Below are 25,170 nucleotides of genomic sequence, written 5' to 3' on the forward strand. Positions count from 1 at the left end.
GTCCATCCCAGTCAGGACAGTAGTCTTAAACTCAGGGGCATAGGATCTTTATTGGGCTGGGAGAGAGAGGTTGAGGAGGAAGCAGTGGAGGGATCAGCTGTGTAGGCTCAGATTCCTACTGGTGGCTGGGGGCTGAGCAGCCTAGCCAGTACTGGGCGATGGAGCGTGGGTAAGGAGGGCTCACAGCGTCCACTTGCCGTGTGCGAAGGTTGACTCGGTAGTACTTGTCTGGAAGAGAGGTCAGGAGAGGGTGTGTGAGGGCCAGCCTGGCCCTGCCCATTCCTGCCCTAAGAAAGAAGACCCAGGTCTCTCCTGGAAGGGTAGGTGAACATCCAAAATGCAGCTAAGGGCTCACATCCTGGCTTTCTGGAGTCACCACCCAAGGGCCATGTTCAGCCCATGAGGACCAGGGACAGGAGGGAAGACCAGCTAAACCAGCTACAGGGGATGGCAGAGGCTCCCACCTTCTGAGAAGAAGTAAACACTTTGGATGGGCTCACAGGTGGCCGGCACAAGCCAGTCCATGTCGTAGTCATCATAGTTGTAGGTGCCTAGGCCACTCTCCTCACTGGAGAACCAGGACAGCCAGGCTGAGCGGGATTGCCGCTGGGAGGTCCGGCTACGGCCTCGACCACGGTTACGGCGTGAACGGTAGCGTTTACGGTTGCGCCGCTTAGGATTCAGCTTCTTGACCCAGGATCGGGGTGCCGACCCTGAGATGTAGATGCGGCCAGCCATGGCCGCGTCCACCTGCCTAGGCAAACCAGGCCAGTCCTGGCTGATGAACCCAGGCTCTCCAGCACCACCTGTGGCAGGGAATGGGTTAATGAGAGTCTTGGGAACATGTAGAGTTCATCTGGTGCCCAGTGATGGGCTGTGCCTTGCCGAAGGACACAGCAAGCTCATGGCAGAGCACAGTGCCCAGGCCCTCTGACTCCCTCTTTGGTGCTCTTTCTCCTGGCCCTCCTTCACCTCATCCCTCCCCACTTGCCTCAGCCACAGCCCCTCCTCCTGCTAGCTGTGCCCTTGGCTGTGCTAGGCAAAGTCCGAGGTCTGGGATTGGATGGACCTCCCCCCAAAAGTCAACAGAAACAAAGTCTGGCCTGAGCAAACAGCTTTTGATCTGTAGCTCCACAATCACAGCCCCCTCTGGCCAGCTGTGCCCTGCCCCTACCTGGGGGATCCCAGTGGGAGAAAGTGAGATTTGCCCTCCTTCCATACCAGAGGGTCTGTTCCAGAAGAGAAGCTCAAAGAAGGTCTCCCAGCTGTCCCTCTGCAGCAGGGCAAAGTGTTCAAACACGGTGGACAGGGAGCTGCCTTCACACTCCTCCTGACTGGGCTGCTGCTGGAACTCATACTCCCAGTATTGTCTCCCTGAGCGGGGAAGTGGGATGAGGGAAGGCATGTGAGCAAGGCTGGAAAGGCAGCCCCAACCTGCTGAAGATAGGACTTCCTGGCAGGGGGTGAGCACAATTCCACTCTGCCCCTCCAGAAGTGTGCAGGCAAACCTAGACGGCCCCACTGCCTGCCTTTCTCTCACCCACTCCCTTCATACCCTTGAAGAAGTAGACCCGCTCCCGGCCACTGTAGCTGCGAGCAGGGAGAGCAAAGGCTGCGTCCACGTTGTCCGGAATGCCCTTGAAGCCTTCAGAGATGTTGTGGGGGTAATCTGGGTCCAGAACACCATCCTCGAAGCGCCAGTACTGACTACCCTAAGGGGCAGGGAAGGAGGAGGGAGTACGGAGGTGGCTGGCTGGGCACAGGCAGAGTGCCCCACCCAAGGCAGCAGTCCCAATTCTAGGCTTGTCACCTGGGGACCCGGAGCCTCGGGCTTCCCCATCCTCAAGAGGCCCAGCCAGGGCCCACAGGCCAGGATCCAGCCTTCTTGCCCACCCTAGTCCTGGGCACAGCAGCCCTCAAACCCTGCCTAGATACCCCTGACCCTGACCCACATCCCCTGGCCCTGGTACCTTGAAGAGATAGGTCTTCCCCTGACAGTTGATGCGGGTGAAGGCTGCATCAATGGGGCCCTCAATGCCCCAGACATCTCGGATAAGCTTGGGGTACCCAGGTCTCACTGCCTTTTCATCCAGCTCATAACAGTACTGCCCTAGAGTGCAGGAGGCTGTGTGAGGGAGGGGATGTTCCGGGGGCAGACCCTGACCCACCAAGACTTGCCCCTGGAATCACCTCGGAAGGCGAAGAGGGAGCCATTCTTGAGGTCAGTGAAGGCGTCAAAGGGTTTCCCACTACATAGCTCCTCCTCTGCTGCGGACTCAGAGATGTCTTGATCAGGGGCCTCAAACACTAAGGTCCCCTGCCCGGGTCCTGGAGCCTCTTCCTCAGGGATCGGAATAGGTACCTGGGCAGGACGCTTTTCAGAGTGGGCCTGCAGGCCAGGGCTCAGGGTGGTACTCTCCAGCTGTGTGAGGACGCTCTGTTCTCTGGTCCCCTCATGATAGTCAACGACCCCATACTCATCTTCTGGCAGAGCGAATACATCCCCGCGAGTCACTGCAGGCAGAGTGGGTGGTGGTGAGTCTCCAGCTGCAGAGGGGACCCCAGGCCCACCCAACCCTTCTGGACGCACCTTGGGGTTTGCACTCGACCACGTAGTCCTCGCAGCAGCTCTGGTAGTAAGAGCAGAGCTCGTCGCACTGACACTTCCTGTCAGCATTGAAGCCCTCTGTGCAGCGGCCCTTGCATGATTCTGTGGGGAGGAGGTGTCAGTTGGCATGGCCAAGCCCAGACCACCATTGCCCACCCTTCACTGGCCCAAATAGTCACCAGCGCCCTCTTGTACCTTGGTCAGCCAGAACAACCCATGCCAGCAGGGCTAGCACCAGCAGGGGCCTGGGGAATGCCATGGTAGGGCTGCTAGCTTCTAGCCCTGAACTGGGCTCTATGCAGTCTCCACTGTGATGCCTGAGGAAGGGAGGGAAGAGGTGGGGACAGGGAGGGAGGGAGCCAGAGAAGAGGAGCTGCCTTGTCTGCTGCTCTGTTTGCTCAATCTCTGGCCCAGCCCCCAGTACCCTGGACCCCAGAGGTTGCTGCTGCACTGCAAAGGGTCACATTCCTGGAACTCTGGGCCTGGGAGAACTGTGAACAGGATCCTTGCCAAGCTCAGTCTCATCCCAGGAGGGGAATAGCACAGCGGGTCTCAAGGACAGAAGGAAGGGCCACTGTGCCACTCACAGGCTATGTGACCATGGGCACACTGCTTTACCTGCCTTGGTTTTCTTTTTGGTAAGGAGAGACTAATAATACCTGCCTTGTGTCCTGTTTTGGGGGGGTGGGGGTGTTTACACAAGCTAAAACAGACAAAATGCCCGGTGCCTGGAATAGCGCCAACTTCATTCTCCATAAATGGTTATTTATCTGTGATCTGTTTGATCAGGCACATCGCCGACTGAGTGTCTCACCCACCCATTGTGTATTTAGGGTGGTAAAAGGGGGGTGAAGGAATGCTGGTGAGTACTCTGGGGGATTTTTTTTTTTTTTAATCATAAAAAAACAGATTTTCATGTTTAGGTTCTACTCTTGGGTGCATTGTTTTCCCCAAGCTGGGCCTCACAGAGCAGCAAATTGGATGAATGGTAACCGTTTGGACTGGATTTGATTCCTTAGTCTCTCGCTAATTCACTGCTCCTTGGCAGGCACTGCTCCCTGTCTCCACTTTCACTCTCCCTGTGGTAAAGAACAGCCTCCTTCTCCACACTTTTAGACTCTTGAAGATAAGCATCCCTCTTTCCAGAAAATACCCCTGGCACAGAAGGCCTGATTCTGCGCCCACTGTCAGGGGTCCATGGGCCTCCTGAAATCCTGCCACCACCCGGAAGAAAATGATTCTCAGAGTTTCCAACTGAGTTTTTCTGTTCCATAATCAGAGAAGGGTGTGTGACTTTGGGCAACGTCTTTTCTAGGAGCTTTAGTCAGTTCAGCTGTTAAATGGGAACACAAATACCGACCCTGTAGGCCTGTCATAAGGCTTGAGAAACAGGCACAAAGGGTCTGGAGAGCTGTGCCGCATCGTTATTAGGATCACTTTAACCACTGTTAGGGGAGGGGGCCCGCTCCACTGTGTTGCCTTCGCGTTGCAGTGTCACGGGGTTTGGGGGGGGCAGGGGAAGGAGGCGGTCGTCGGCTCGGCACCCTCCCCCGAGTGGCCACCCCACTGCCTCCCCCTCCCCCTCCCCTCCCTCCCTCTCCCCCGCCCCTAAGCAGCGCGTGGGCGTGGCTGAGGAAAGGCCTGGGGGCGAGGCCAGGCGGCGGCGGGGCGGGGCGGTCCCACGTGACCGAGAGGCGGGGTGTCAGCTCCCCGCTGCGGCTTCTCAGGGGCGGGGCTGCTGCAGATCCACACTGGGCCGGAGCCCGGCTTTGTTCTTCTCACTGGCGCCTGGGTCCACCCCTCGCAGCCCCCTCGCTCCTCCCGCCCACCCCCTGCCTCTGGGCCCGCTTCCCTGTACCCAAAAGCTCCGTCCGGGATCCTGTCCTCGCCCCTCCCCCAAACTTCTGGCCTGCGCCCCTGCCCGGTGGGTAGCCTTCTCTCCCTCCCTGCCTCCTGCACCGTCTTTTCCCTGGTCCTCTGTCCTGCCCCCCTTGCCCAAGTCCCGGGTCGCCCGCCCGGTCCCGCCCCCCGGACCCGGGATGTCCCCCGCAGCCCCGCGCCCATGGTCCTGACGCTGCTCCTTTCCGCCTACAAGCTGTGCCGCTTCTTCACCATGTCGGGCCCGCGGCCGGGCGCTGAGCGGCTAGCGGTGCCGGGGCCGGACGGGGGCGGCGGCGCGGGCCCGTGGTGGGCCGCGGGCGGCCGGGGGCCCCGCGAGGTGTCGCCCGGGGCGGCCGCTGAGGTGCAGGGCGCCCTGGAGCGCGCGATGCCGGAGCTGCAGCAGGCGCTGTCCGCGCTGAAGCAGGCGGGGGGCGCGCGGGCCGTGGGCGCCGGCCTGGCCGAGGTCTTCCAGCTGGTGGAGGAGGCCTGGCTGCTGCCGGCCGTGGGCCGGGAGGTAGCCCAGGGTCTGTGCGATGCCATCCGCCTGGACGGCGGCCTGGACCTGCTGCTGCGACTGCTGCAGGCGCCGGAGCTGGAGACGCGCGTGCAGGCCGCCCGCCTGCTGGAGCAGATCCTGGTGGCCGAGAACCGGTGAGGGTGCTCACGGGCTGAGGGGAGAGCGCGGGGTGCTGTGGGGGCAGCAGGGGCGGTCGACAGCCTGGGTCTCTCCTGCGACTCGCACTGTGCGTTTTCGCGCCTCACCTCCGCAAATCCCAAATCCCTGTACTACACCCCTGTTGGGGATCAGCGTGTCCATTTTACAAGTGAGGAAAACAAGGCTTGGGAAAGTTTCATGACTTGCCCAGAGTCACAACACAGTAGAACTGGTGGTGCAGCCAGGATTCACTCCCAGAACTGGGGGGGTAAGTAATTAGACAGGGGGAGGAAGAATGTAGCAGGACAGGAATTTGTCCCTGGTTATGAGGATGGACCCGGGATCCTACTGCCAATGGCCCCTAAACCCACAGACCACCTCCGCACAGGCCTGGGTGCCCTTCCAAGCTACCTTTTCTCTGCCACTGAGAAAGGAAGAGAACACAATGCTTAGGAAATGGGACAGGAGGAGGGGCAATGATCACTGAAATGAGTGCTGACCTGAGGGTTACTTGCCCCCTTTGTGTCACCCTCAATCCACCTCCTGCTTCCTCCGCCTTCATTTTGGCCCAGGTTACAGGCCAGACATGATCTCATTCTGCGGCTACTAATGGGGAATGGAAGGTTTTCAGTGGGATGAATGGGTGAGAGAAGAGGAATCAGGTGAGGACCTAGGCAGGAGCCAGAGTATGTGTTCTCTGTCCCTTCCCCACATAGTGCCAAGATGGAGTAAGGGGGTGGGGTCCAACTGGGGCCTGGCTGCCCCTCTCTTGCCTGCCTTTTGAGATCTCCCCTGAAATATGAGGACCCTTGCCTTCACTTTCTCTCATCTCCGATGCCAGAGCACACCAAACTCTCACAAGTCTCGTGCTGAATTCTCTGGCCCCTTAGGTTTAGAAGGGTTTGGGAAGGGTCACTTTCAATTCATGCTTCTCTCACAAGTATGGGCATGGGTGAGGGATGCTTTTCTTGCCATTTTCAAATATTAAAAAATAGCCTTGTGGGTGGTGGAAATGATACAACTGTCAAAAATGCATGAATGAGGCCATTTAAATTCGGAGAGCAAGTTAGGGTTCTGCTTGCCCAGCAAGTCATTTATCTCCCATCTAACATCAATCATCAGACATTTGCAGGGCTGGCAAACAGAGTGGGCCCTCACTGGAAGCAGTGGGCACAGGGTGGCGGTGAACTCTGTAGGCCTGGTATGTAGGGTGTGGCAGTTAGTTAGAGTGCTTGGAGAAGGGGTGTAGCCAACACCCCTGGAAGAGGAGGGCTGCAGGTTGCAAACCGCACTGATATTTTTCAAGGTTGAAAATAACAATACTCAGCTGATTTAGAATTACTGAGGAAAGAGTCACAGTAACAATTGTCCCTGGCCTCATGAAACAACGTGCTGGCGCTGACAGCACTTCAGGACCAAGGACAGAGCCCAGCAAGGCCCGTGGCCATCAAAATTTTTCTAAAGGCACAGGCCGAGGCTGGAAGGGAGAGAAGGGAGGTCACACATTGAGAATTCGTGTTTATGAAATCTTGCCCTTCCTTCATCAGCCAATCTCATCTTAAAGAAAGTTCCTCCTCCGTGCACCCACTCCTTTTCCCATTTCCTTCCTCCCAGGGTGCTACTACACCCTCTACCCAGGAGCCTAGGTCACAGCATCCCTCGCCCCCAAATGCCAAGAGAAGTCCAACAGGGTAGGACCCTTGAACTTGGTCTCGTGACACCCAGTGAGGGCCCCATGTAACTGCTAGCGTTTGAAATTTACAGCCCAGTACCATCAGGAGACCATAATTAGGTTAAATGGTTTAACTCAGATTAAATGGCTTTCCCAAAAATACACAGTGAATAAGTGGAGGAAACATATTAAAAACAAACACCGGAAAGCTATTGCATGTAAATTCAAAACGTGCAAAGGTACAAAAAAAGATACACACTTAAGAATTGTTTTTTCCTACCCAGACCCCCTCCCCAGATGCAAACCAGCAAAACAAGTTTCTTGCACAGTGTGTCCTTCCAGAGAAATTCTATGCATACAAGGATTTTACACATAAATGTGTAATATATATATATATATATATATATATATATATATATATATTTGTGTGTATAATTTCCCCTCTCCTTCAGAGCTGGGATTTGAACCTAGATTCATAGCCTCTGAGACTGCAGAACCTGGGAGCTGAGTTTATAGCTCTCAAAACAAGCACACAGTTCAATTTCTGTGAATGTGCCAAGTACATAGGGAAAGGGGATGGCTGGGGGTGAAGAGACTTAGAATAAGTCCTCTTAAAAAACAAAAACAGGGGCACCTGGATGGCTCAGCTGGTTAAGTGTCTGCCTTTGGCTCAGATTGTGATCCCAGGGTTGTAGGACTGAGTCCCACATCAGGTTCCCTTGCAGGGAGCCTGCTTCTCCCTCTGCCCATGTCTCTACCTCTCTCTGTGTGTCTCTCATGAATAAATAAGAATTTTAAAATCTTAAAAACAAAACAAATAAATACAGACAGGTGCAGGTTCAGACTCCAGCTATGCCTCCCACCAGCCGTGTAACTCTGAGCACGTCGTGTAACCTCTCTGAGCTTTGGCTTTCTCATTGGTAAAAGAAACAAGTGAGTGATTAGAACCCGTCTGTTCTTTTGGGAATGACTTTGGGGAAGCTCAGTGACCGGCTCAGGCAAAGTTGTACCATGTTATGGGGTCAGCTGGGACCTGCAGTAGACACAAAATCACAAGCACTGTGGTCACTGTGATGCTCACTGGGCAGGGACTCCATGACTGGCTGAGTCTCTTAACTCTTTGGGAGTAATGTTAGCTATGGAGGACATCATTTGTGGAGGTCAGGAAGACAGAAAACTTTCACCTCTGCCTGAAATGAGGCAATTCTCCTGCCTGCTCTGCTGGCATCCAGGCTCCCTCCCTTGGACCTTTCCTCCCTATAGCAGTCAGAGTGTTTCCTAAAACCCTTTCAAGAGCAGGTCACTCCCCTTCCTGAAGCCTTTCAATGGCTCCCCATTTGCCATCAAGATAAAGTACAGCTGTCTGGAGAGGGCTCAGAAGGCCCCTGGGACCCTTTCCATACTCTCCCCTTGAACCTCCACCTCAGCTCATACTCTCCACCTCTCCACCTCCACCTAGAAATGGCTTCATTTCAGCATGGCTAAGGTGGGGACAGGTCCCCAAGTGCAACCAGCTCTCAGATATCTCCAAACCTTTGCATACATCTGTGCCTAGAATACAATCTCCACAATCTCCCCTTCTCCTCTTCATTAATGTCCCATCATCTGTCCAAATTAATGCCATAGGCACCCTTTCAATATAATTAATGTGTATTTTCCTATATCTGTGTCCTGGTAAAATCTTTATTCTTATTTTGTGTGTATGTATTTTTAATTCACACAAATGGTGCTGTGTTATATAGTACATTCCAGTTCATACTTTCACCCACTCAGATTTACGTGTTTAAGATTCTGCCTGTGCTATGATATCATCTGTTCAGTCACTTGTAACTGTTCCATAGTCCTCCAGAGTGGGTGCTTGCCCATGTTACCTCTCCACTCTCCCAGGCTCGACAGCAGCCTGCCACCATCTTCCCCCACCACCAACAACCCTGCAGTGAACAGCCTTTTCCACATCCTTTTGTGGATCTGTGACAATTTTGTTGGGATGCAGACTCAAAAGCCCCAGTTTCTGGCTCATAGGGTCCATATCTCTTTAACTTTACCCACACATCCCAGTCTCCTTTCCAAATTGACTACCCCAGGCATGTACCCTCCACCCACAGAGCTTCGGGGTGTTCATGGCCCCACACCTCGCCAACCTTCTTTTTTTCTTTTTAAGATTTTATTTATTTATTCATGAGAGGCACACAGAGAGAGGCAGAGACATAGGCAGAGAGAGAAGCGGGATCCTTGCAGTCCAATGCAAGACTCAATCCCAGGACCCAGGATCACACCCTGAGCCAAAGGCAGATGTTCAGCCACTGAGCCACCCAGGTGTCCCACCTTGCCAACCTTCTATGTTACCCAGATTCTGCTTTTTGCCTATCCAATAGTTGTAAAGTGATAGCTGATTTAATTCTCACTTCTCCGATTACTGATGAGTTAGAGCATCTCTTTATTTAACATTTTCGATTTCCTCTTTTGTAAATTGCCATTTATATCCTTTGCCATTCCCTATTGAATTTGCTGCCTTTTTCTTGTTGATTTGAATATGTATACGTTCTATATATGAATCCTTGTTGATTTTTATATTTTTCTTCGTTGGTTTTAAACATTGCAAATATCTCTGGCTGGCTGTCCATTCCTCAAACATGGCAAGCTCACCAGCCCTCAGGGCTTTTGTTCTTGCTGTTTGTTCTGCCTTTTATGCTCTCCTCCCAGACACTTGTAGGCAGGAGTCTCTTGATATTGAACTCTCAGATGTTACCTCCTCCTCCACCCAGGCACTGTCCATTACATCACCTGGGTTTGCTAGCATTATAGCCATATCACTCTTGTTCTGTTCACTCGTTCACATGCTTATCGTCTCCACATTAGCTGTGTATACGTTCAGGCACCCATACTCACTGTTCAGCTTCAGCCCCCAGCACAGTGTCTGGCACGCAGTAGTTCCTCAATAAAAATCTGTTGAATGAATAAACCCCAATCACACAGCATGGACTGAAGAGAGGTTTGAGGGCAAGGCTAAGAGTGGTGTACTTCAAAGTGACACTTCAAAGTGATACTTCAAATGATGAAAAGAAGTTAACATTTAGTGAGTCTTCCCCATGTGCCAGGCACTGTGGGGAACACTTTACATGGATTATCCTGTTCTTTCTCATAATGACCCTACGGGGGTAGGTATTCCTTTTATTTATGAGATGCAGAACTGAGGTAGAAAAATAAAGGAAGGCATTCAAGGTCCTACAGTTTCTAGAAAAAAGCCAGGACCCAGGGGATCTTCTCCAGAGTTAGGATTCTTAACCACAACACACACTGTGGGGAGGAGGCAGCGATAAGGGAGGAAACAGGTGTTTTCAGGTTGGAGCATCCTTATAATCGAGAAATCTGGTCCTTCCAGAAGGAGGATAATGCTCTCTCCAGCATGTCCTATATGACACTAGTGAGGCCAGAGAGGTTAAATGACCAGGGGCGGGGGTGTGAGCCAACTTCCCGAGGACACCGCCACTGCATCGTCCCTGCCCCATTTTCTTTCTGCAGGGACCGCGTGGCGCGCATCGGGTTGGGAGTGATCCTGAACTTGGCAAAAGAGCGCGAGCCGGTGGAGCTGGCGCGGAGCGTTGCAGGCATCTTGGAGCACATGTTCAAGCACTCGGAGGAGACGTGCCAGCGGCTGGTGTCGGCCGGAGGCCTGGACGCGGTGCTGTATTGGTGCCGCCGCACGGACCCCGCGCTGCTCCGCCACTGCGCGCTGGCGCTGGGCAACTGCGCGCTGCACGGGGGCCAGGCGGCGCAGCGGCGCATGGTGGAGAAGCGCGCCGCAGAGTGGCTCTTCCCGCTCGCCTTCTCCAAAGAGGACGAGCTGCTGCGGCTGCACGCCTGCCTGGCGGTGGCGGTGCTGGCAACCAACAAGGAGGTGGAGCGCGAGGTGGAGCGCTCGGGCACGCTGGCGCTTGTGGAGCCGCTCGTGGCCTCCCTGGACCCCGGCCGCTTTGCTCGCTGCCTGGTGGATGCCAGTGACACCAGGCAGGGCCGCGGGCCCGACGACCTGCAGCGCCTCGTGCCGCTACTCGACTCGTCCCGCATGGAGGCGCAGTGTATCGGGGCTTTCTATCTCTGTGCTGAGGTTGCCATCAAGAGCTTGCAGGGCAAGACCAAGGTGGGTGTGCGGTCGGGCGGGGACGGGGACGGAGGGGGGGGGGGGTTAGAGAGCGTCTGGGAAGGCTTCCCAGAGGAAGTGGCATTCAACTGGGACTTGAAGTATACATAAGGGTTAGGTGAAGTACGGAGAAGGATGAGAGACCAGTCACTGACCTTGAGGGCAAGACCAAGGGTTTTAAGCAGGGAACACGAGTTTTACAAAGATTGCCGTGGCTACCACGTGGAGATGGAATTAGCAAGGGTGACGGTGGAGGCAAGGGGGCCAGATAGGAGGCCACGACAGGGGGACAGTTGGGAAGGTGGGCTGGAGCATGACAGCTGAAGAAGAGAAAAGCAGATGGATCCTAGGGGTGTTGAACAAACAGAATTAGGATTTGGTGGGTGGTTGGATGAAGAAAAGGGAAGAGCTGGGCAGCCCAGGTGGCTCAGCGGTTTAGTGCCACCTTCAGCCCAGGGCATGATCCTGGAGACCAGGGATCGAGTCCCATGTTGGGCTCCCTGCATGGAGCCTGCTTCTCCCTCTGCCTGTGTCTCTGCCTCTTTCCCTCTCTGTGTCTCTCATGAATAAACAAAATCTTAAAAAAAAAAAAAAAAGAGAGAGAGAAAGACTTCAGCTTAACATTTAGTGGACATTGCATTATCAACTAACAACAGTGGCATTTAGAGTACAAGGCCTAATTGGAGGTATGAGCCAAGCTGTGGGTAAATCAAACCAGGCTGCATGGAGGGGTTGCTAATCAACTTGGATTCCACTGGATGGCTAGGATTCCCACAAGCAGGCTGGTGAACTAAAGGTCTGGGAACACCATGACTGGGCCCAGAGGTAAGAGAGCCTTGGTGGGTGGGTGTCAGCCAAGTGCGGGCTGGAGAAAGGGGGGGGTGAGCTGAGAATGGTGGGCAGGGGGTGCACTGTGCCAGGCCAGGCTCAGAGTTCATCCTAGGGAGATGGAAGCTGTTAGAGGCAGGCACGAGGTGCAGAGTTGAGAGTTTCAGGAGGGGAATTCGCAGAGCTACCTGACTTACTGGATGACGGCAGGGCTAAGGCTGATGATAGGAGTTTCCGCGCTGAGAAGAGGCGGGGGGAGGGACTGGGCACGTTTGGGGATGGCTGGTGAGCTGGTGGCCCCGAGACACCCTCTCTCCGCCCCTCCCTAGGTATTCAGCGACATCGGAGCCATCCAGAGCCTGAAACGCCTGGTTTCCTACTCCACCAATGGCACCACGTCGGCGCTGGCCAAGCGCGCGCTGCGCCTGCTGGGCGAGGAGGTGCCGCGGCCCATCCTGCCCTGCGTGGCCAGCTGGAAGGAGGCCGAGGTCCAGACGTGGCTCCAGCAGATCGGCTTCTCCCACTACTGCGAGAGCTTCCGGGTAAAGCTGCGCGTCCTGGGGGCGTGCGGCTGCTAGGGCCGCCCTGCGCAAGACAACAGCGCCCCCTTGCGGCCCCCACGCCCGCGGCGCCGCGGGTGGTTTGGGGGATGGGAGCCTGGCCTCAGCCGCTTTCTGGGTCACTGGGCTCTAACCTGGGTCCCATCGCCATCTCCAGTTCCCTTCCCTTGCACCTTATGCTTCGGGTCCAAGGGCTGAAGAGGAGAGCCCTTCCTCACATCCGACCCCTCCCCCAGGAGCAGCAGGTAGATGGTGACCTGCTTCTGCGGCTCACGGAGGAGGAGCTCCAGACCGACCTGGGCATGAAATCAGGCATCACCCGCAAAAGGTAAGGAGCCTCCTGCCCGCCAGCCCTGGCCCTCTGCCACTGGTCAGTCCCAGGTCGGGACCTCAGCGTCCTTCTTTCCCCCCGTGGTAGATTCTTTAGGGAGCTCACGGAGCTCAAGACCTTCGCCAGCTACGCCACGTGCGACCGCAGCAACCTGGCTGACTGGCTGGGCAGCCTGGACCCGCGCTTCCGCCAGTATACGTACGGCCTGGTCAGCTGCGGCCTGGACCGCTCCCTGCTGCACCGCGTGTCCGAGCAGCAGCTGCTGGAGGACTGCGGCATCCGCCTGGGCGTGCACCGCGCCCGCATCCTCACGGCCGCCAGAGGTCAGCCTGCCCAGCCGGGACCCCACCCCTAGTCTAGCCCCAGCCCTGGGGGGACTTCCGAGCCTCCCTGCGGTCGGTTTGAGCACAGACGCTGTGCCAGACTGGATTCTGAGGATGCAAAGATGAATATGTTACCCTCAAGAAGTTCCCAGTCTGAGCTGAGGAGGAGGGTGGAAGTGAGGCAGGTCCATGAACACGTAGGTGACCACGGCAGGAGGCACCCCCAGGATTCCAGTGCGAGCTGACAGGAAGCACAGCTTCCCTGTCACCCAGGTCTGGGCATTTACAGGATGCCCAACCAGGTCTTGAAGGATGTATTGGGGAGGGGCGTGCAGCAGGAAGAGCAACCAGACAAAAGGAGCAGTAAGTATATGCAGATGTGGAGGTGAGGCAGCAAGGAGGGGATAGGGGTGGGAAGACACCTAGGGGTGGGGGGCTTGTGCGATTAGCCAGCAGCTTACAAAGTATGGATTCTGGAAGTGCTTTAGGGAGGTCACCAGGGTGGAATGGATTCTAGGGCTCTAGCAACCATTTTTATTTACTAACTTATTTTAATTTGCTAATTTACTATTTAGCTAATATTTGTCATCAATTACTATATGCATTAAGTTTTAAACATTATCTCATTAATATTTATATCCATTCTATGCAGTGGGTGTTAATTTTTTAAATCAACTTTAAATTTATTTTATTATTTTATTATTTATTTATTTTGAGACAGGTGAGAGCAAACGAGAAAGGAGGGGCAGAGAGAGAGAGAGAGAAATTTAAGCAGCCTCCATATCCATCCTGGAGTTTGACTCAGGGCTCACTCAGTCTCATGACTCTGAGATCATGTCCTGAACAGAAATCAAGAGCTGGACACTTAACTGAGCCACCCAGGCACCCCTCTATACTTATACTCTACTTTTTGAAAATGTTTAAGTAATAAAAGAGGTATAACTTAACTTAAAAGTGTCTGATATGAAGAGTTTTGAAAAAACGCATACATTTGTAACTACCATCATAATCCCAGATAAAGAATATTTCCATCAAGGGTGTTAATATTAAGCATGATGAAACTAAGTTTTAAGAATTTAAATACATTTCCCAAAGTTATGCCTTGGGAGATCCCAAATAAATATCCCAAATCCATTAAATAACAGAACTGGGATTTGAAACTCTGTCTTCCTGCTTCATAAATAGACAAATGCTATCTGTGAGTGTTAAGTCTGAAGATTATATGAGGATGGTCTTTTCATTCATCCATTCATTCAACAAGTTCAAAGCAGATCAGCTTTTATTATTTTCACATTGCAGCTCCCAATAAAACCTCAGTATTTCATTTTTTAAAATCAGGGAGGAAAAAAAATAAAAAATAAATAAAATCAGGGAGGTCCTGGGGCACCTGGGTGGCTCAATTGGTTAAGTGTCTAACTCTTGGTTTTGCCACAGGTCGTGATCTCGCAGGCCTGAGTTTGAGCCCCGTGTTGGGCTTTGCGCTCAGCTCAGAGTCTGCTTCAGATTCTCTCTCCATCCTGCTCACTCTCTTTCTCTCTCTCAAATAAATAAAATTAAATAAATAAATAAATAAATAAATAAATAAATAAATAAATAAATAAATAAATGAAAACCAGGGAGGTCTTACTGCAAAAAGAGCTTACAAATCCCTTGTATAGGAAGTAGAGGGAGCCATGTACATTTTTAAAGTGGAAACAGGGATCCACTGAGACTTGGATTTTAGAAAGACCCCTCTGGTTGCTGTGCAAACAGATTGGACTGGGCAAGTATGGATTTGGGGAGATCACGGAGAAGGCTGAGTCGGGGGTCTGGACATAGGGAGGGTCCTGGGGCTGGAGTTCAGAATGCTTAGTCGGAAGAATCCAGAGCATGGAGTCAGGTGTCGTGAAGGTCTGTCTGTCTGTTCTTTTCACTGCTATATCCCAAGCACAAAGGATAGTGCCTGGCACACGGTAAATACTTTGTAAATATTTGTTGAATGGATGAATGGATGAATGAAAGGTAGGGGTTTAGGACAATATCCAGGTTCCAACTGTGGTAGGAACTGGGAAGGAAGGGGCCAAGGGAGGATTTGGGATATGTTGGGTTTATAGTGTCCCCATACAGGTTTGGAGCTCTGGAGAGAGGGCTGGAGGTGCAGATACATGTCCCTAAAACACAATGCCTGCCTCCTGAAAGGGACCCACCAATAGTAGGCAGTCTTCCTGTAGGCCCAGTTCTTTATCTCAATGACCCTATTTCAAACAAGCCACCCTGCCTGGGCTGGGCTGGGCTAAGAAGGCTGAGTGGGCAGAGAATGATGTACCTGAGGGTGAGTGATGAGGAGGGGTGACCCTTACCACACTGTCACCTTCTGCTTCAGAAATGCTACACTCTCCGCTGCCCTGCACTGGCTGTAAGCCCAGTGGGGACATCCCAGATGTCTTCATCAGCTACCGCCGGAACTCGGGTTCCCAGCTGGCCAGGTAAGAAGGGACAGGCAGGCGGGCAGCCTGGGAGCTCGGGGCCAGGCCAGGGCAGTGACACAGGACCTCTTCTCAGCCTCCTAAAGGTACACCTGCAACTGCACGGCTTCAGTGTCTTCATTGATGTGGAGAAGCTGGAAGCAGGCAAGTTCGAGGACAAACTCATCCAGAGTGTCATGGGTGCCCGCAACTTCGTGCTGGTACTGTCAGCTGGGGCACTGGACAAATGCAAGCAGGACCATGACTGCAAGGACTGGGTGCACAAGGTAGGTGCTGGCCTCTGTGGTCCCATTCCTCCTCATCTGCACTCCCCAGCAACCTGGGCAGGAGCCACAGCTCGGACTGTAATTGGTCTTTAGTGGGTCAGTAAGGCTCTCACGATTCTCATTCAGAAAATGGGGATAACTTGCCTGTCTTATTCACCTTGTGGGATTGTTGTGAGGGCTCAAGAAGGAGGAAAATGTTTTGACAAATAACCTCTGTGGGGGAAGAGGGACAAGAGAGCCTAGTGACCGGCACAGTAGAATCACAAAGGATGCAAAGCTGTGAGATTGAATCCCAGCTCTGGTCTTAGGTAAGTTATGCAATCAAGACGAGCTTCATGTTTGTTACTGTGAAGTGGGACGCCTATTGTCCCTAACCTCCTAGGATGTTGTTACAAAAATTAAAAAGAGCTGAAATTTGTCAAGTCCTTAGCAGAATGCCTAGTTCTGTAGTAATTGCTCTATAATGGCAGCAATTTTATTGGAATTATTATGAGTGCTTACCACTGTTTAATTAATGCCATTGGATCTTCAGTGCCTGGCACACAGTAGAAACTTACCAAATACTCGTAGAATGGACAGACGGATGGATGGATGGATCCATATCACATCTACAGTTTATTAATTATTAGTGAGTAGGGGTTGAGCTGAGGGATACAACAGTCATCTAAGATGGAGCCTTTGTCCCGAAGGAGCTAAGGAGACAAGAATAGGCCCAGAAAGGCTAGATCATATATGCATTGGTGTCAATGCTGAGCTAGGTAGGTAAAGATCTTACTTGCCATAGGAGTACGGAGAAGGGAGAAAATATTCAGGGCTGGAATAACCAGGGAAGGCTTCATGAAGGAGGCAGAACATGAGAAGATTCTTAAGAATTTAGGTAAGTGGAAGAGAAGGCATTCCAGGCAGGGCAACTGCATGAGCAAAGAACAAAGTGGGGATGAGGAAGGTGCATCATTAGTAATTTCTTTTAGATGAAAAAACTGAGGCTCAGAGACGTAGAACACTTTTTCCCATGGCCACGCTGGCGTAGAAATCAGAAAAGCTAGGCTCTGAACTCCATCTTTCTGATTCCAAAGCCCATGCTCTTTCCCAGCACCTGACCGCGTTCCATGGCACAGATCTGAGGGACTTTGAGGGTATGTGGGAGGATAGGATTCAGCTAACACCAGAAATGATCATCTGCATCTCTTCCCACCTCCACGTTTAATGATGTCATGTTGGTAGCTTGAAATCAGCCCTGGTGGGAGTATTTACACAAAGGAAATTGGTAAATACTACAAATTAGGGTTTTATTTGTTTGGTTGTGTCTCTCCCCCCTGCCCCGCCCCTGAGGGTTATTTGTTAAACATTTGCCAGCATACCACTGGCTGGATAAGAACTATGGAACCAGGGGTGCCTGGGTGGTTCAGTCATGTAAGCATCTGACTTGATTTCGGCTCAGGTCGTGATCTCAGAGTTGTGAGACGGAGCCCCAAGTCAGGCTCTGCACTGAATATGGAGCCTGCTTAAGATTCTCTCCCTTGGGGATCCCTGGGTGGCTCAGCGGTTTGGCACCTGCCTTTGGCCCAGGGCACAATCCTGGAGTCCCGGGATCAAGTCCCGCATCGGGCTCCTGGCATGGAGCCTGTTTCTCCCTCTGCCTGTGTCTCTGCCTCTCTCTCTCTCTCTGTGTCTATCATGAATAAAAAAACAAATCTTTTTTTTTTAAACAAATCTTTAAAAAAATAAAAAAGATTCTCTCCCTCTTCCTCTGCCCCTCCTTCCCACTCTCTCCCTTTCTAAAAAAAAAAAAAGAAAAGAAAAGAAAAAGAAAAGGCAAAAACCAAAAAAACTATAGAACCAGTTTGCAGAGTGTCTAAAAGCTGGGAGAACACTTGTGTTTAAAGCCCTGGGAAGGGATCCCTGGGTGGCGCACCGGTTTGGCGCCTGCCTTTGGCCCAGGGCGCGATCCTGGAGACCCGGGATCGAATCCCACATCGGGCTACCGGTGCATGGAGCCTGCTTCTCCCTCTGCCTGTGTCTCTGCCTCCCTCTCTCTCTCTCTCTCTGTGACTATCATAAATAAATAAAAAATTTTAAAAAAATAAAAATAAAAATAAAGCCCTGGGAAAAGGGATCCCGCAAGGGCAGTGAGGCCAGGCCAGCAGGTGTAGGGAGAAAGTTCTGACACCAGAGTGCATCCATCCTGACAGTGGGGAGGAGGATCAGGCCCTGGAAGCCATGTTTTTAGGGACTGAGTACTGGGCTTGGTTGGTGTTGGGCCAAAGAAACATCTGAAGGATCATGGTTGGTGGCTCAGAGCAGGTGGCAGGATAAACAGAGGGGTATCTGAGCTCCATATGAGATCAGACCTTGCTGTGTTCACTCTGTATCCCTGATGGCTACAACCATGCATGGCAGGAAGTAGGCTCTTGAAGAGTTTATGGAATACTTAAACCATGATCAGTCAAACAGATGAAGCTGAGATAACTGGGGAAACCATACGTGTCCACCAGGTTTACCAGGTCAGAACACTTGACTGCAATCAAGTGTTTGTTCTTAACCTGCAGGATGACCTTGAATAAGCCATTCTTCCTCTCTTGGCCAGACTCTGAATCTGTGCAATGAGCAGTGTGCTGTCTTTGGTTCTGTGTAATTCTGGGTAAGACAAATGTCTAAAGGCTCTCAGATAAATTTCTGCAGGGTCAGAATTCACACCAGTTCCCAGCAGAGAGGCAGAGGGTGTGGTTGAAAGAGCCCTGGACTTGGAATCTGAAGGCATGATTCAGAAACCTGGCCCCTCCTGGGCTGGGCATTTGTGTGACCTGGTGGCAAGCCCCTTCCCCTCTCTGGGGTTCCTTCTTCTCATTCGTAAAATGAGAGGTTCCCTAAAAGCTAATCAAGATTGAAGTTATACAGGTTCTTTCCCCAGTAAGGCTCTGCTCCACATGGGTGCTTGATACCCATCCCTGTCCCAGTGTACTGCATCGAGGCAGGAGGCAGGCGGGGTGGCAAGAACCTTGCCTTGGACCAGTCCCAGAGGCTCCATCAGCCTTCCTTGGATGGTGTTAGTGCTTAATTGCCTCTGGTTTTAAAACTCCTTTCCCTGAAGCCACATTTAGTGGGTAATCAATATGGGAAACCACAAGTGAACTGCACTCAAGAAAGTCCAATCCCTGAGGCTTTTTTCCTCTTTGAAGGAAAAAACATTCAATAGGCACTTACCAGAGCACCCATTAATAGTAAGTAATATCGTCAGAACAACCTTGTAAGCGAGGTTTATTATCCCCATTTACAGAGGAGGAAATAATAACACCTATTAGTTATTATTAAGCACACACTACATGCTGGGCACTGCTCTAACCACTTGCCACAGGACATAGCAGGTATCTCCCCAGCAGAAGAGAAAACAGAGGCTGTGAGGGCCTGTTTGCCTCAGGCCACAAAACCTATGTCAGAGTTGATGTGAACCCCAATCTCCTGATTCTAGAGTGCAGCCCCTAACTGCTATGCTATATTTTCTTTCTCATTTATTCATCCACCCATCCATCCATCCGTTCATTCATTCCAACCATCCAGCCATGCATTCAGTATTTGGCAAGGACTATGGGCAAGGCTTTGTGAAAGATGCTGAGATACAAGATAGGTAAAAACCAGACATGATCCCTTATGTCTGGTGAAGACAGATATTAAGTAAATTGTTCATTGCTTAAGTTTGCCACTGTAGCATGTGCTGAAGAGTTTATGAGAGCCTATAATAGGGAGATCGTGCCTGGTCAGAGAAGGGAGGAGAGACGTCCTGGGAAAGTATGGCTTAAGCTCCAATTAGAAAAATGAGTAGGCATTAGTTAGGTGAGGAGGCAGGGAAAAGAGCATGTGCAAAGGGCTTGTGTAGGGAAGGAGGATGGCAAATCTAGGGCTGAAAGGTCTGTGATCCGGAGAACAGTGCAGGGGTGGAGTGTAGGAAAGGAGTTGTGGCCAACCACACAGAGCCTTCAAACCACAATAAGGAGTTTTAATTTTATTCTAAGAGCCATGTAAAGTCTTGAAGAGTTTTAAGTAGGGGGTGACATGATCAGATTTGCATTTTATATGGAACAGCCAGGTGAAGGGGCAATGTGGAGAACAAGTTAGAGGGAGCACAATGGAGGAGAGACCTGGTAGTAACAAAGATGGAGGGTTGGAGCAGCACAGTGGCAGGATGGAAGAAGAGAAAAAGTGGGTAGATTTGAGAAACAAGGACAATTGGTGGGGCTGGTGATGGATCAGTTTGGATGGAGAGGATGAGGTTTTTCTTCTGATACCAAATTGTTTTTCCCAACACCAACAACCAATTCTCCAATTTGCCAACACCAACTGGATGTCCCACAATTCAGTTCTTTTTTATTTTTTTTTTAATTTTTATTTATTTATGATAGTCACACAGAGACAGAGAGAGAGAGAGAGAGAGAGAGAGAGAGAGAGGCAGAGATACAGGCAGAGGGAGAAACAGGCTCCATGCACCGGGAGCCCGACGTGGGATTCGATCCCGGATCTCCAGGATCACGCCCTGGGCCAAAGGCAGGCGCCAAACCGCTGCGCCACCCAGGGATCCCTTCAGTTCTTTTTTAAAAAATGTTTTTAGATTTATTTATTTGAGGGAGAGTGTGAGTGTGAGCAGAGGGAGGGGCAGAGGGAGAAGCAGACTCCTCACTGAGCAGGGAGCCTGACACGGGGCTCAATCTCACGACCTTGAGATCATGACCTGAGCTGAAACCAACAGTACGACGCTTAACCTCAGACACCCTCAGTTCAGTTCTGATACTGACTTACGCAGAGCAAGTATCAGACTCCAGAGGGTTTTGTGTTTTTTTTTTTTTTTAAAGATTTTTCATTTATTCACGAAAGACAGAAAGAAGCGAGACACAGGCAGAGGGAGAGAAGCAGGCTCCCTGTGAGGAGCTTGATGCGGGGCTCAATCCCAGATCCCAGGATCACGCCCTGAGCCAAAGGCAGATGCTCAACCGCTGAGTCGTCCAGGTGTCCCAGACTCCAAAGGGTTAAGGGCTCAATTCCACATGTCTGCCCTCACTTCAGTTGAAAGTCCTAGGTTCCCAGGCTACCTGCACTTCTGACTTGGCTACCAGTTCAGGAGCTCCCATGACATACAGATCTCTCTCCCGCCAGTTCAATAATTTGCTAGAATGACATGCAGAACTCAGAACACATTTAACTATTACTGGTTTATTGTCGAGCATGTAACTCAGAAACATCTGAATGTAAAAGATGCATAGGGCAAGGTATGGGGTGTGGGGGGCACAGGCAGGAAAGCACAAGGCTCCCATGCCCTCTCCAGCCACCCTCCCAACACCTAGATGTGCTCACCAACCCACCCCCTCCTTGGGAGATTTTATGGAGGTTTCATTATGGAGGCATGATTTAGTCATTGGCCACTAGGGAGTGAACTCACTCTCCAGCCCCTCTCCCATCCTGGAAGGTGTGCATCTGTGAATGTATGAGGGGTACTTAAAAGTTCCAACCTTTTCATCATGGCTTGGCCTTCCTGGCAACCAGCCTCCACCTGGAAGCTACCTGGGTACCCCCATCCCCAACCTCCAGTCATCCAGAAATTCCCTGTGTTTCAGGAGCTCTATGCCAAGGACCTGGGGCAAAGATCAAATATTTGGTTTTTATTATACCACAAGGAGTAAGGGAGAAGTCAAGGTGGACTTCAGCACCAACACCCCTCCCAATGTCTGCCTGGCCCCAGGGTCCTAGACCGGGACCCATGTCTCATCCTCTCCACTTTTCTTTCTGCAGGAGATCGTGACTGCTTTGAGCTGCGGCAAGAACATTGTGCCGGTCATCGATGGCTTTGAGTGGCCAGAGCCCCAGGACCTGCCTGAGGACATGCAGGCTGTGCTCACCTTCAATGGCATCAAGTGAGGAGAGGGGTGGGTACACAGCCCTCAGCCAGCAGCTCCCTCTGCCGGCCCCCTAACCCACCAGCCTCTGTGCCCACAGGTGGTCCCATGAGTACCAGGAGGCCACAATTGAGAAGATCATCCGCTTCCTGCAGGGCCGCTCCTCCCGGGACTCATCTGCAGGCTCTGACACCAGTTTGGAGGGTGCCGTACTCATGGGCCCAACTTAACCAGTCCTTGGTTCCCAAGGCCTGTTGTGACCCCCATTTCCATCGTCCTTCCCGAAGAAGCAGCTCCTCAAACTGGTCTCTCTCAACTGCAACAGCCTGGGCCCTTCTCAGAAAATGGCTGTCACTCTGCCCCCACCCTCATGGCCCACCTCAAACCCAGCCTCCTCAGTGTCTGGAAAGGGAAGGGAAGGCAGGCATTGGGGATGGTAAGGGCCAGACCTCCCTAGTCTCTGCCACCAGGTTCTCTATCTCAGGTGTGGGAGAGACTCTGGAGGTTGAGACTCCGCACACTATACCCACCTACCTCGTGCCCGCCCTGACAGCAGCCAGCTTGGCTAGGGGGAAGGCAGGCAGCCTCCGACAAGAGTTAGGGCAATGCCCACCCCCCTGGGCTAAGCAAGGGCTGAGGCCTAGCAGCCAGCTGGAGGTGGGGGTTCAGTGATGGCTCTCCACCTAGATGGTGCCTGGCTTCTGGGCTCACTACTTCCTGCCACCCCGTGGCCTTGACCTGTAACCACTCACTGTCCTTAGCTGGTCTGGTCCCAAGTCCCCTCCCAGCTTTCCCGAGGTGCAGTCCTCTTACCACACCCGGGGTCAGGGTGGGGCTAAGCCAGCCCTCACTCTGGCTGGTCTGCAGCTGTGGTCAGCTTTGCTGCACTCACTGGTGCAAGGGAGCTGTCTGCTTGGGTCTGGGCCTGGGTCGCCAAGGCCGTCTCGCCAGGCAGCTAGCTACCCTACCCATGCCTTGTTGCTGTGCCTCAGTCCCTGCTGGCCAGGCTCAGCTGGCTCCCCCAGCCAACCCCTCCCTACCCACCTGCTCAGGGGATGGCCAGGAGAGGCAGCCCCCGCCTCGTGGCACAGCAGTCGGCTGGACAGCCTGTAGCAACACGGGAAGAGGCGGTACTCTGAAGAAGGGTGCGGGGCTCATTGGAATCCCCTGGGAATTTTCCTAAAACTGCATTCAGGAGACCTGGGCAGGGCCTAGGTTTCTGCATTTCTCACAAAATCCCAGGTGAGTGGATGCAGATGGTTAAGGAATGACGCTTCACCTAGCGAGGCTCTAAAACACAAATCCCTCACAAATCTTTGCCATTTCTCCCGACATCCCACCCCATAGTTTCTGCCATCACCTGAGCAACCCAACCCATATTTTCTCCATTTTACAGAGAAGGAACTGAATGACATGACATTTCAGTAGAGTCAGCCCCAGGATCCAGACCTGGCCTTCTGGTGCTCAGTCCACTGCCTGTCCTGAGAATCCTCTTGGAGGCTGTGCCCTGGGCAGGGCTGTCACTCTACTGACAGCTCACTTCTCCTCTGCCCCAAGGGTCTGGCAGTGGGGGACAGGTTTTCACACACAAAATAGGCTGGCCCAAAAGCTATGCAGAAGTAAAGCAAGAACATCCCTCTGCCCCTTTCTCCACTAGGTGGGAGAGCAAGAAGGTCTCCTCCCTCCAGTAAACCCCGGGCTTCAGCCAACAGGGTCAGCTGGAACCCTCCCTTACCTCCCCTCCTCACACCTCAGGCTGGCTCGGCTTTCAGAGCCACCCCCCACAAGTGCTAGCCAGGTCACTCGTAGCTCTTCAGCCACATCATCAGAGGATCAGAGGTCTCACTCCAGGCTTGGGACTCCTTTTCTGCTCCCTGTCCTGCCGAAGATACACTTTAGCCCATCCTGGCCCCCACCACTCTTGACCCTGCTTCCTTCATGCCACAACAGTGCCCACCAGTGCCAGGCCCTGGATGTGGTGGTGACTGAAGTGGCCTAGACACTGCCCTCATAGAGCAGAGAAAGTAACAATACAATGGGATGAGTACCCTCCAGGGGAAGCTTTCTCTTTGTCCCTGATCAGTCCCACTCCCTCGTGAGGCGCCCCAGGCAGCATTCTGGGAGGTTGCCAGGCCGTGTCTTCTGTTCATACACCTCTTGCTGCCCCGTCCTGCCTCTGGGGAATCAGAGCCCAGCCTCCAACCTCACCAGAGCAGCCGAGGTGATGGGGTGATGGCCCTCACCCCAGCCGGGCCAGTGTGCCATGACAGACTGCCCAGGTTATAGCCAGGGCAGGCACTTTAACCGTCACCTTATACCTAGGCCTGGTCCCACAGGGCTGGTCCTGAACCTGAGCTGAGAAACAGCCTTTCCCCACAAAGCCTGCTCTGACATTGGTCTGCTGGGTCAGGGTTTTCTGCTTGGCTGGGGTGTAGATGCTGCTTCTAGTGGGGGCTGTCAGCTAGGTCCCTACCTACCTCACCTCGCCCATCCCCAGGGACCAAGGACTGCTCAGGGATACTCCGAGGTCAAGAAGTCCAGCTCCAACTCATTCCTTCTCCCCTGCCCAGGAAGAGAGGCATCTCATTCTAAAATGTATGAGGTGAGAAGGGGCTCAGAACATCATCTAACCCGGTGTTTCCTAACTTGTCCACCTGTGACCAGACAATTCATGGGCGCTGTTTATCTAGCCCTTCATAGAAGGGCTTGCTCAAGGTCACAAGCAAGCCAGAGGCAGTGCCTAGAGTATAGCCCAGGCCTGAGGCCAGCCCAGAACCTTTCCCTGACTCCTCACTGCCTCATGCTGAGACAAGACAGTGGAAGGCCCTCTCCTTGCTTTGGTCTCCCAATGACAGAGACATTGACCCTGGTCTGCCCTGCACCACTCCATTTCACTGGTGTGATTTTCAGGGCAGGTGAGAGAAGAGGGTAGCCAGGAGCCAAACCCTGTTGGCCAATTCATGTTTGCAGTCAAGTGCCACCTGACTTGGGTCTCTGTGGGGGCCTACAGCCCTCATCAAAGCAGGTGCCTAAATACTGAATCCAGTTCTGCCTTTCAGCTGTTGGGCCAGGCTTTCCCAACACCCTGGAGAAGGGCCCTTGAATCAGTCAGGCCCATCTCCAGGTTCCCATTGACCTAAAGATGCACAAAAGATGGTCTCAGCACACAGCCCTGCTGAAATATGTGGCAATTGGAGTGCTAGAGAGCTGAGTAGTAACAGACTGATCCTGCTTTGGCTAGTGTAGCTGGGTAGACCAGTAAGGTGCCTTCGGGGAACGGATCTCTGACTGACCCTCAGGAATGGCCTCTGCCCTAAATCTCTCCACTGGCCAGATGCCAGCCTGGCAACCCCACAGCACCACCCTCTCTCCTAGCCCAGTAGCTCAGAAGAGAATGAGCAGTCAGAGGAGATGTGGGCTGTCAATGCCCAGCATCATCCCATGGCAGTTCAGGGGGCTGCTGCCCAGCCCAGAAGCTTACTGTTATCTGACCTACAGTGGGCAGACTGGGAACAGGAAAGCAGGGGGCCCCATAGCCCAATGCCTCAGGGGCCAGAA

The 25,170-nt window shown here is 52.7% G+C and overlaps 2 protein-coding genes across 3 annotated transcripts; one reads left to right on the forward strand and one right to left on the reverse strand.

Annotated features, from left to right (window-relative positions):
* Positions 1 to 31: 31 nt before the first annotated feature.
* VTN (vitronectin) lies at positions 32 to 2,969 on the reverse strand. The gene is made up of 8 exons (XM_055322473.1): positions 2,804 to 2,969; positions 2,591 to 2,710; positions 2,191 to 2,514; positions 1,971 to 2,110; positions 1,556 to 1,712; positions 1,222 to 1,374; positions 465 to 806; positions 32 to 228 (listed from the first exon to the last, which is right to left on the reverse strand). Exons 1-8 carry the CDS (start codon positions 2,865 to 2,867, stop codon positions 116 to 118), a joined length of 1,413 nt encoding a protein of 470 aa, XP_055178448.1. The 5' UTR covers positions 2,868 to 2,969; the 3' UTR covers positions 32 to 115.
* A 102-nt stretch (positions 2,970 to 3,071) lies between these two features.
* Positions 3,072 to 25,066, forward strand: SARM1 (sterile alpha and TIR motif containing 1). Of its 2 annotated transcripts, none has more exons than XM_055322461.1 (9): positions 3,072 to 3,246; positions 10,339 to 10,957; positions 12,115 to 12,327; positions 12,582 to 12,673; positions 12,764 to 12,999; positions 15,362 to 15,464; positions 15,541 to 15,730; positions 21,509 to 21,630; positions 21,713 to 25,066. In XM_055322461.1, the coding sequence occupies exons 1-9, from the start codon at positions 3,209 to 3,211 to the stop codon at positions 21,840 to 21,842; spliced, it is 1,743 nt and encodes a 580-aa protein (XP_055178436.1). In that variant the 5' UTR covers positions 3,072 to 3,208; the 3' UTR covers positions 21,843 to 25,066. The 2 variants fall into 2 exon arrangements, with proteins under 2 accessions (XP_055178436.1, XP_055178426.1); XM_055322451.1 differs by lacking the exon at positions 3,072 to 3,246 and adding an exon at positions 4,446 to 5,140.
* The last annotated feature ends 104 nt before the right edge of the window (positions 25,067 to 25,170 follow it).

Source organism: Nyctereutes procyonoides, unplaced genomic scaffold, assembly GCF_905146905.1.
Source record: "Nyctereutes procyonoides isolate TBG_1078 unplaced genomic scaffold, NYPRO_anot_genome, whole genome shotgun sequence".
Classification (NCBI taxonomy): Eukaryota; Metazoa; Chordata; class Mammalia; order Carnivora; family Canidae; genus Nyctereutes; species Nyctereutes procyonoides.